The 11,972-nt window shown below is 28.0% G+C and overlaps 1 protein-coding gene across 1 annotated transcript; it reads right to left on the bottom strand.

Annotated features, from left to right (window-relative positions):
• Positions 1–6,529: 6,529 nt before the first annotated feature.
• On the bottom strand, positions 6,530–7,819 carry LOC124937816 (LOB domain-containing protein 14-like). Its single transcript, XM_047478146.1, has 2 exons — positions 7,157–7,819; positions 6,530–6,961 (listed from the first exon to the last, which is right to left on the bottom strand). The coding sequence occupies exons 1-2, from the start codon at positions 7,433–7,435 to the stop codon at positions 6,530–6,532; spliced, it is 711 nt and encodes a 236-aa protein (XP_047334102.1). The 5' UTR covers positions 7,436–7,819.
• Positions 7,820–11,972: the final 4,153 nt, after the last annotated feature.

Genomic DNA, 11,972 nt, shown 5'->3' on the forward strand with positions numbered 1-11,972 from the left:
TTCAAAGTATCCTAATTTAGAACCTAAACTGTACTATCCTGTTTAAATTATTAGTTTAGATTAATCCCGGCCCATTATACCTTATTTAATTAGCCTATACATATATATCAATATAACTCAAATGATAATACAATACTTATAAATAAAAATTTGTAGGTTTAATTTTCAATAAATAAAAATAGTGTAATTTTGAAATGGTCGTGATTTTAAAGATCTTGCTTACTCATGGAAAATAAAATCGGATGATAGAAACAAAAAAAATATTAATAAAAATATATTTAATGATAACAATAATAAATAAAAACTGTGGACCCCAATAATTGAATAGACCCTTTGAATCTTAATTTGGCTGAAGCGAAAACTAATTAATAAATAATAAATAATATGGATGAACTTAACTAAAAAAAGACAAGGCAATAATTATTAAATTCTAGTTTCCGGATTTCATGTGTTGAAGAAGAAGATTTGTCTGTCATGATCAATATCTTCTCATCATCATCGTGCTCTTGCATGATTCTATCACTTTTTTTTCTTTCTTTTCTATATTTATGATAACGTTGAATATGCTTATTTACGTAACCGAAAAATAAGTATCGAATCCTCTGTAACGAAAATATTACTTTTTTACCCCTTCATGTGAAGGGCGCAAATAATATTTCGTAACGGAAGATCCCAACAAAAAATTAGATCCAATGGAAAAAATAATTTGATCATATTTTTAGTGTATGTGTTCAATTTCAAAGCACAATTAACATCATATATTAGTGATGATAAATTGTGTGGAAACCATGAATGACTTGATAAATATATTCTGCTGCATCTATATATATATGTGTTTGATTTGTCTTTTTTAAATTAAATGTTTGTTAGGAATAAATTAATTTATCAAATGTTGCTTAAAATTATTTAATTCTTTATATACAGGCTAAAAAATATTAAATTAAACAACTACCTAACTAATTCAATAAAATAGTTAATATGAGTATACAACTGCTGTAAATGATTACTTAAATGGTAAGCAAGAAGATGCATGGCATCATTGAATATATTTAATTAAATGAAAAGCTCTTCGAGCCCAAAAACTTAAACCAAGACCACTTAATAGTCAAGGGGAATTTGTTGGCTTTTCAAACTTCATTTTCGGCGCTAATCAATTTCAAATTAAGTAATAATTTTTCATATTCCAAATAAAAATAGTTTAATACTCTATCTCTGAAGCTGAAATTCATTGTGGGTACCCTTTAATTAATTGAACTTTTGAAGTCACTATCAAAATGGATTGATTAAGGAAACAATAAAGGTTTTGGTTATGGGATATGAATTTTTGTTGGGTTGAAGGGATATGTAATTACGAGTAATACAATTACTCATCTACTATTATATTGTCACAAAGTTAACAATATCTTAAATTTGATGAAAAGTTTAATTGAGATTCATTGGATCATCTTAAATACGATTACAAATTGTGAGATTTGAAATTTGTCCGCTAAAATAGTAGTGACAAAAAGTAATTTTATTTTTTTTTTAGTTTAAAATCAACAATTCAAGTGATAAGTTGTTCATAAGAGAACAAATGCCAAGAGTTGCTAACAATTATTTATAAACAAAACTTTTTATAATATGATTTATAAATTTACCAATTATTTCACATTAAACTTCAATCAAATAGGTAAGCAATATTACACTTTTTAATTTAAATTTCTTCAATCAAAACTTCTTTATATAATTCAATCAAACTTTTTAATTAAATGTAAGTAATATTACTCACTTTTTAATTTAGTTTTCTCAAAGTGATTATAATTGACACATATAACTTTCCAAAAAGTTCTATAATCAATAATATTTCATTTTGAAATAGGTCAGTTATGTGTTGACCCTATTTGTTGAACCCTCTGCCTCCTTTTAAAATATAGACACTCTAATCACTAAACTACATATATTGACAATAATTGATGAGTTTTTAAAATAAATTATTTTAAATCTGTATTTGAAATCATTGATTTACGTGTGTTAAAGAGAAAAAAAACTTTGAATAACAATTTCTTGATCCTCTGTGTGTCTCAATTAAAATATTATGTTTATTGTCTACACAATCATTGGATTAAGTGAATCCTTGGATACACTGATTCTACTCATTACAAGTAATTTATACTAAAAATATTTTAATTTTAATTAATTATGTTTCTATAGTAATTTAATAAATTTATTTAATATATAAATCAATAAAATAGAAGAGCATAATATATATATATATATATATATATATATATATATATATATATATATATATATAAATATATATATATATATATATATATAAAAGCTTGTTTCATATAGAAAATTTTAAAATATATTTATTAATTATTTAAATTTATTGAAAAGAATGAACTTTATTTATGTAAGAAGACTTAAAATGTTAATATATAATAATATATATTATTCCATTTTCTAGTTTAGCGACAACAAGAGGTGAATATCCTTAACTTTATTGAGAGGTTCTAAGTTCGAGCCTGTTAGGCATATCCAGTCTTCTTGAGAGGTCTTGGGTTCGAGTCTGTCAGACGATAAATTATGCGTCTAATTAAATGGTTAACTCTGTTTGCGAGCTATTTGCTTAACTCCCTTATGGCCATATTTTTATAATAAATATATAGTATTTTAATTAATAAATTAAGTGATGTAATTAGTGGCAAAATGTATAAAATAATGTTTGATTATGGTTCAATTAAAAAAGAATAAGCCACAACATAAAAATTAAATTATACGTGTTTATTTTAGATTTTTTTTTAAAAATGATCAATTTATAAAAAAATCGCTTAAACACAACAACGACAAAAAAAACATGAAATAGAGTTTAAAAAAGCAAGAAAAAAATTAAAAAATATATATACAATTAATTGGTTCGATAGTTTTCAAGAAGAGCAATAAAGTCTTCACACAAATCTATAAGTTTTCGGATCTAATCTTCATGATAATGACATTGTAAATAATCATTAACGACCTACTTCGGTTGTTAAATGTTGTCCAATTTCTTTCCAACCAGATAGTCCACAAAAAAAACAAAGATCAATCTTATAAGTCTTATTTTTTTAGTTGCTTCAATTCTTGCATCCCAATAGTCATTGACAATCTTCAACATAACCCATTGAATTCCGGTCAAAATCCAAAAAAGACTCAATATACTTGTAACATCGTGACCTGTAAAATCATATGAGAAAATCTCTTACAAAGGAAACATATCATTTTTTTTTTGTTAAAAAAAGTTGAAAAAAATAAATTCATGTAGTTTAGATTTCAAAATTTATTAGAAAATAATTTTTTAAAAATAATTTTTCACTTAAAAAAGTTCATCTACTTAATAACAAAATATTAGTTTTTTTAAATAAATCTTAGAGGTGGCAATTTACCTAAATTTTAGGTTAGCGGGTTCGGGTTGATAGGTTAACAGGTTCAACGATTATAACCTAAACTTGAATTGTTTAATAATTTGGGTCAAAAATCTTTAACTTTAACCTAACCTGTTTATTTGTGTTTGACCTGAACCTGACTCATTTGACCCGATTTACATAACTCAACTCGAACCAAACCCGATATAATTAATTTACATCTCTGTATTTCAAATTAAAATAATATCAATACAAAATAAAAATAAAGTTAAATTACAAATTGATTTATAAAAAATTTTACAAAAGAAAACGAGTGAGTGAATAAGAAAGAATAACACAAACAAAAAAAACTTATAAACGAGTTATCGGGTCTATTTTGGATCATGTCAAGTCGACCCGATTTTGACATGTTTATTAATCAGGTTAAACAGGTCGACCTAATTTTGACCCGAACAAAAAAATACATGACCTTAATATGATTTTTTTGTATTCGGTCCAAATTGTATTTTCGTGTCATGTCGTATCCAAACCCTAATAAATTTAATGTCAATTTGTTTTTCTGGTGGATCCTAATGTAAGTGATTCGAAAAAAAAAAATAGATGGTGATGATGAGTTAGGAATTTTGATCATGATGAGAGATAGAAATGCATGCGTGTGCCACCGAAGGTGTCCGTTGAGAGTGCACGTGCGGGCAATCTCCATATTCTTTCTCTTCAGCTGTCAGATGCATGTATAAATACATTTACACCTATATATATATATATATATATATATATATATATATATATATATAACAATAATTATCTCAATTTTTTTTAATACCCGTAGTACTTCTCCCAACCATTGTTCTATTCAATTATATTGCATTTATACTATTAAAATTTTGATTTGAAATTTATTTTTGAAAAATTTGTAAAATTCTAATTTAATTTTAATTTTTATATTAAAAAATGTAATAAACATAATAAAATTAATTTAAATATGTACTATATTCTTAATATATACACACCCAAAAAATGTAAAACTTTTTAGATAGTGTTTGATTTTTAATAATAAAAAATATCCATTCTATATATACATTTTTTTTTTGTATAGTGTGATTTTTATTAAGAAAAAAAATATCAATTGAATATATTAATTTTCTAAATTTAAAAAATAATCAGGTTCAATATTGTTAATAATAAAATAAAAAAATAAAAAGAATAAATACTGAAATTATAATTTCGAGAAGAGAGGAATTGAAAATTACAAAATTAAGTTGGTTCAATTTGAATTCCATCAAATTATAATTTTTAATTTTAAATGATCAGACATTACACCATACATTCCAATTTCAAATTTAATTCTATTAAAAAATACGGTTTTAAAGATTTTAAGTGGAGGGTTGAACAGTTTATGTTGGGCTGGTTACAATACCATCCCCTAATAAGTTATGGGCTCGTCATCTTTATTTTTATAAAGTTAAACCAATACTTTATTGGGCCTCTCCCTCCACAATCTCATTTATCTCAAATTAAGGTGATAATATATTATATGACATTCAATTATTCTTGACAAATCTATAAAATTAAAATAATTAACATTTCTAGAATGTATGCATTATTGTTATTTGACCAATAAACATAAAAACAAATAGAACTAACAATCAATTGTTTAAGAATCAAATTAATATTAGATTTATTAATTAGAGGAGTGATAGGGGAAAAAATTTGAGAGAAGGAATGAGCAGGAAGTAATGTGTCACTACATCACTGGTTGGAAAAAAGGATAAAAGGTGAGGAGAGAAAATAGAGAAATTTTGTTATTTTTTTTGGCTAAATTGCGCCACATCATTCTCTCCCTCAAATTCCCTCTCCAATCATTTTAATTATTAGTTACCTTAGTTGCCTTATTTAGTTATGGATTAAATCTGTCATCCCGTAAACACTTAATTAATTTAGTAAAATTTAGAAGAGATGATTTTTTTTCCAATAAATTCTAATATTTTATCTCACATTATTTTTGTTTGTTTTTTCTTTCAAGTTTATACATCTACACTTCTATGCTTTTAATTACATATTATTATTTATTTAAAGTGAGAATATAGTCTTAATAAATTTTTTTGAACTATATTAATATAATAATATATTTTTATTTTTTATTTTTAATGTTTCAAAAATAAAACTTTTATATATATATATATATTCATTATTTTTTTTTTTGTAATTGTAGAACCAGTTTATTGATCACTGTCAAAAGACTTCCATTAAAATTTGTTATTTATTCAACAACCTCTATCAAGAACACCACATGAAAATAATATGATATATACTCTTATTATTTTCAAAAATGGACTATGTAATATTCGAAAAAAATATGTTACATCTATCGTATCTTTGTTCCGAAGAATTCAAATAACCTTGTTAAGATATAAAATGATGAGGAACAAATATACATACATTTTCTAAATGAGTTGGGGGTATCCCAACAACAAGCTACTTCTACATAAGGTTATCCTACTTGTTAATTTGAAAGAAGAGATAACTAATATACAAGCACACAAAAATCAAATCACAAAAACGCCCATTGCACTGAGAAGAAGAAGACCCACAATCAATAACGCTTAATCAAATATCATTTTTTTTTGGAAAACGGACTTATTCCCATTTCATTAATAAAACCCTAAAAAATGTGAAAAACGAACATAAGTTCTTGAATCAAACTAGACAAACCCTAGTTTGATTTTAAAAAGAAAGAATAATTAATTATCATTTGCTCAAGATCGTAAATGACAAGACCTAATAATATAATTCCTTATAATAGGGTTCTTTTGGTTATGTTGCCTTTTCGTCCTAAAGAAAGTTTTCAACAGAAGGAATGTAGGTTTCCTCCTCTTGTTATGTCTAGCTAAAGATTTTCTCAAAGTCTAAACCAAAAACTCATAAACTACACTAATTACAACAAGATCAAAGGATACACAAGATCTAGGACAACAATCATATTATAAATAAGACAAATAATTAAAGTGAGAGGTATTTTAAATTTCTATGAACATGCCTAGGGTTTCTGGTGGTACACTTAAGGAAGTAAAAAGTACATATATAGATATAACCCTTCAAAGTAGGCAATATTATCAATACAAAAATTAAAACGATTAAATCTTTCAATGAGGATGAACATAACCGAAAGGAATAGATTGAAGCTCGTCAGCATGATCTTGGAAACGCAACTGCCTGTCGCTCGTCTCCATACCTTGTTGAAAGGAGTCCATAGAATGAGATCCCTCCTCAAAGCTTGCAAAGGAATTCATATGTTCTTGGCCGAGGGATGGATTTCGATAATGATTTCCCATGTTGTTTAGGTTCATGATCATCTCTCCTTGCGTCATGTTTCCAAAATTGTCGGACATGTTGGGATCAAATCGCGGAGGAATCATGTTTGAGATTTCTGATTGAAGCCACCCTTGAAGATCTTGTGGATTATAAGGGAATTTCCCACATAATCTTTCATTAGGGTTTACACCAATTGATCCATTAATCAAAGTTCTTGCTGCTTGTTCCTTCAAAGAAGCTAGTTGTGTTTGTAGACTTACAACCTAAACAACAAAAATAAAGTAAGATGTAAGAAATTAATGAACAAGAATAACCTAATAAACCAGTTAGATTAGGGTTTTAGTTTAGACGATGAAACCCTACATATTATTCTTTTCTTCCTTTTTAAAGAATAAAACAAAGTCTCTGTGACCATCTCATAAATCGTGGTGAAACATTCAGACTACGAGAGAATTTACCTGTTGTTGGAGGGAAAAGATGTGAGAAACACATCCATAGATGGGATCTTGAAGCCTGGCCTGAGCTTCATATGAGATGGTAACCGCCGCTTCCGAGCGATCACTAACCGGGAGGTGTGCGAGGAGCTTGGAGACATTACTGGCACCAAAGACCTTATGGATGGCTGCAAAATGGGTAGCTCCTTGTTCATGGCAGAAATAAGGAGCAAAAACACAGCCCCTCATACATTTCCTCCTCAAGAACTTGCAAGCACCACATGGAGAACCAGAGCCAGTCATCTCTTTTTCCCTTCTATCTTTGTTCTTGTTTTTTGTTTTGAGGGATAATTTGGTGGTGATGATCAGCTAATTTGATCTGATGATCATCTAGCTAAGAGAGAGCATCAATCCCCGTGTTTATAAACACTTGAGAATGATGGCAGGGATCATACTCTAATGGGCACTTAACAATAATTAATTTAATTTGTTTCCAAAATGGGGTACAAATTGCATTATTTTAATTTTATGTAAAAGGACCTCTTTCACTCTCTATACTATTTTATAGCATTGTTTAAGATTCCCTTCAACATCCTTAAAGGACAAACCAGCTAACATTAACCAAACCCATATCTTTTTGCTCCCAAATTTTTATCCTTTTATAAAAAGAATCATCTATAAAAAAATTGCTTTTTTTTTTTGTCGACTGTATGAATTTCAATTTTGATAATAATAATAATTTGAAAAGGGTGAAACTATTTCGATTAATCACATGAACACTTGTGTCGCAATTCCATGAAAGAAAGTTTTAAAAGAAGTTGATAAAAAACGACAATGGAAAAATTTAATCATAGATCAAATAGTCTAAAAACCAAGCAAGAAACCCACAAAAATATTATGAGCTTTCACTTGATCAATCACTTGACTCCTTGCTTTTTCCCAAATGACCTAGAGATTGATTCTTAGTATAATCACGGCAACTATGATAAATATATTACATTTCATTAAAAGATTGAATTCAGAAAAATAAATCAAGCCCTTATAATTATTCATAGCTTTGTCACTTCACTTAACGCGGAGAGATCAATACATTATACCATGAATCGTAGTTAATTTCACTTAAGTGGAAGATATAAACATAATTTTCCTAGTGATAAGATATATATGATTATTGTAGTTTTAATCACTATTTTTTTGGGTTAAAAAATCAAGTAGAATTATATAATTTGGGAGTTCTTTCATTGATTAGAATATTGTTTTTCATAAATAAAATTGGTTTCAACAGATTTTTCTCTATTAACAAAAGAAAAACTGAATACATGTTGCAAAATATATCCTCAATAGTAATATAAAATTATTATGGGATTAAACTTATAATTATAATAAGGATTATGAGTAAATTTTGGTCACGGACTAATTGGCTGAAGGAATAGATAAAAATGAAATTCTCTCACATTCTAATCCTTAATTATTCTGAACCTCTAATTGTTTTATCATTAGCCCCCGGGGTTTAGTTTTTTAATGATTTAGACATAGCCTATTAAATAAATATTTGTGAATGATTAAGTTACAATTAAAGTAATCAGTGCCGAAAACAGTCTGAATTAACATTTGAAGACAATTAAGATTTGCACAGCTAGCCTTGATTTATAATTAATTAAATCTAAGGGAGCATATATTCCTAGATATATGCAAGCAATTTAAAAACACTCTGACACATGCACACACAACATTGTCTAGATTTTCAAGAACACATCAATGTCGTATATATGGTTACAAGTGACTTAGTTTTCTTAAATTATGGTAACACATGTTAGAGTATTTTTGTAAGAATATTATACCCACAATTTAGGTTGATTAGTGGATATTAAAGTTAACTCAAAGTAAAAATATTTACCATTTCCTAGTAAAATATTAAAAATGAGAAAAAGGCGAAAACTTTTTAAAGAAAAAAAATAGTTCAAATATATTTATATTTTCTATGTGTTGTAAAAAATAATAATGAAATTATCTTATATAGAAGTCATCACCACCTATGTTATGGAATTCATAGATGAATAACAAAAGAAGTGGTCGAACATCAAAGTGTGAAATTTCCTAAGATGAAAGGTAAAATGTTTTTTTCAAACTTTTACAAGTGTTACTTTGTTTCCTTGATTTACAAGTTTTGGAGGTAACTATAGTGTTTAGAAAAGTGGCCACAAGTATTGAAGATGTAGTTCGAAACGGGCTTGCATTTGCAAAAATCTGGTGAGGTCCCTGATACATTCTGTTGGGTCTAGTTCATGTGATGAGCATTAACCATTAACCATAGGGGCTAAAGTCTAAATAAAATAAAAATAATCTTCAAATAATAACTATACAATAAGAAGAGAGGGAAAGAGAAAATAAATAAAAATAGTGTTAAATATTTAGAGTTTAAGTGAACCGCTAGTCGATCGAGACAATATCAGTTTTGACTTGAATCACATGTAATGAATTATCGCAGCGTTCTTTACAATTCGACCAGTCTAGATCTTTGTTTGGACTATTCTTAAATTCTCGTTTGAGTATTTCACTTCAATGAGATATATTATATTAATGTTTTGTTTCTATAATCCACTATTAAACACTGAAAATATTGTATTAGTTAACATCTAGGGTGTTAGAGAAGACTTTGGTGTAACTCTGTATAATATAGTGAATGTGTTTTAATTGGCCTAAAAGTGCAGTGGTTTTAATTTTATTGAATTTTCCATGCTAAAATTAGCGTGTCTATATGTGCTTGATTTTATTGTTTGTTATTTGATTTGGTTTTATTGATTATCTAATTGTGATAATTAATATGTAATTGTTATCAAATGGATTTCCCAACAAGTGGTATCAAAATATTTGGTCAGAATGATTAAGCTACCTCGACGGATTTTTCGATGTTGAAGTGCAAACTATTTGATTTACTTATTTGCATAGATTTGTTTAGGCATGTACAAGGCATGACAAAGCCATGATTTTTTTTTTTTGAATTGGAAAGCATCAGATACAATAAGGCAGTGGTTGACCCAAATATTTTCTACCACATTACAGAAGTGAATGACATGCACTTTGAAAAAAGTTTGAGTCAATGTTCGAGAATGGTTCTTTTAGAACAAGACAATTACAATTTGGTGACTCGTGAACTTGAAATATAAAGAGAGTTAAAGTATGACAAAGCACACTAACAAGTTCATTGGATTGATGAATCATATTACATCGATGGAGATGACTATCGATAACTATCGATGATGAACTACATGCTCTACTACTTCTTAGCTCGTTACTGGACAATTGAGGAATACTGGTGATTTCATTGAGCAATTTAGCAACAATGGTATTATAACCATGGACATTGTTAAAGATAGTATTTTCAAAGAAGATTCTAGAAGAAGAGAGAGAGGTGAACCAACTTTAGAAGACCTAGTAGGTGAACATTTAGAATTCCTCTATAAATCAACAAATATAATTTATAGACGGAGTCATGCACGAACAACGTCTCACCTATCAACAAATAGGCTTTACAGACGGAATTGTGTATGAACGATGTCTCGACCTATTAACAAATAGGATTTTCATTGGATCATGTACATATGATCTCAAGTTCTTGTCGACACACAAATTGTTAACGGATCATTTTACAAATGATCTATATGCTTGTTAACAAACAAGACTTCCAAAAGAATCATGTACAAACGTTTTCTCGTACCCATCGACAAATAGTGTTTAGATACCTAACTACAATTAGGGTTTTTAGTAGAATCGTATAAAAATTATCTCGTGTACCTATCGACAGATAGAGCTTAAATACCTAAGTACAATTAGGGCTTTTAGCGGAATCGTATAAAAACGATCTATCGCACCTATCAACCGATAGAGTTTTGGGATACCTAATAACAATTATGGTTTAAATGGATTTGTATACAAACAATCTCACGTACCTATCATTAAATAGGTTTTAGATACCTAACTATAATTAAGGTTTTTTAGCAGAATCGTATAAAAATGATCTATCGCATCTATCAACAGATAGAGTTTTGAATACCTAATGACAATTAGGGTATATATGGGATCGTGTACGAACGATCTCACGTACCTATCGACATATAGAGTTTTGATACCTAATTACAATAAGGTTTTTTTAGCGGAATAGTATAAAAATGATCTATGGCACATATCAACATATATATAGAGTTTTGGATACCTAACGAAAATTAGGGTTTATATGAGATCATGTACAAATGATCTCAAGTACCTATCGATAAATAGGGTTTAATTATCTAACTACAATTTTTTTTCGGAATCATATAATAACAATCTATCAAACCTATCAACAAATAGAGTTTTGGATACATAATAATTAGAGTTTAAACGGGATCGTGTACGAATGATCTCACGTACTTATCAACATATAGGGTTTATGAGACTTGATTTTTCTTGTTTTTCTTTTGCAGTATCGGTCGTGCCTCTATGACTTTTAAGAAAATATTTCAACATAATCCTTTTTCCCTTTTTTTTCTTTTGAAGTGTCCTTCACAGCTAGTTGAAATTCGTCGATCGACGGTTTCGAGCTTTATTTATGGACAAATTACTCATGTTTTTGGATAAAGTAACAATTTTTGTTCCTATAGTTCCTATCCTTGTTTATATCTTTTCTTTTTTCGAGATTGAAATAAACCTTGATCTTTTGGAATGAATCATGGTGTTTTCAGATTCAAAACGTATTCGGGGCTAGGCTTTAAACATCTTTTACGTCCTTTGTGATGATTTATTTTTCCCCAACTTTCAAGATATCAGCTATCAAGTCGATCTCGTATACAAACGATTATCC

Source organism: Impatiens glandulifera, chromosome 5 (genome assembly GCF_907164915.1).
Source record: "Impatiens glandulifera chromosome 5, dImpGla2.1, whole genome shotgun sequence".
In the NCBI taxonomy this organism is placed as follows: domain Eukaryota; kingdom Viridiplantae; phylum Streptophyta; class Magnoliopsida; order Ericales; family Balsaminaceae; genus Impatiens; species Impatiens glandulifera.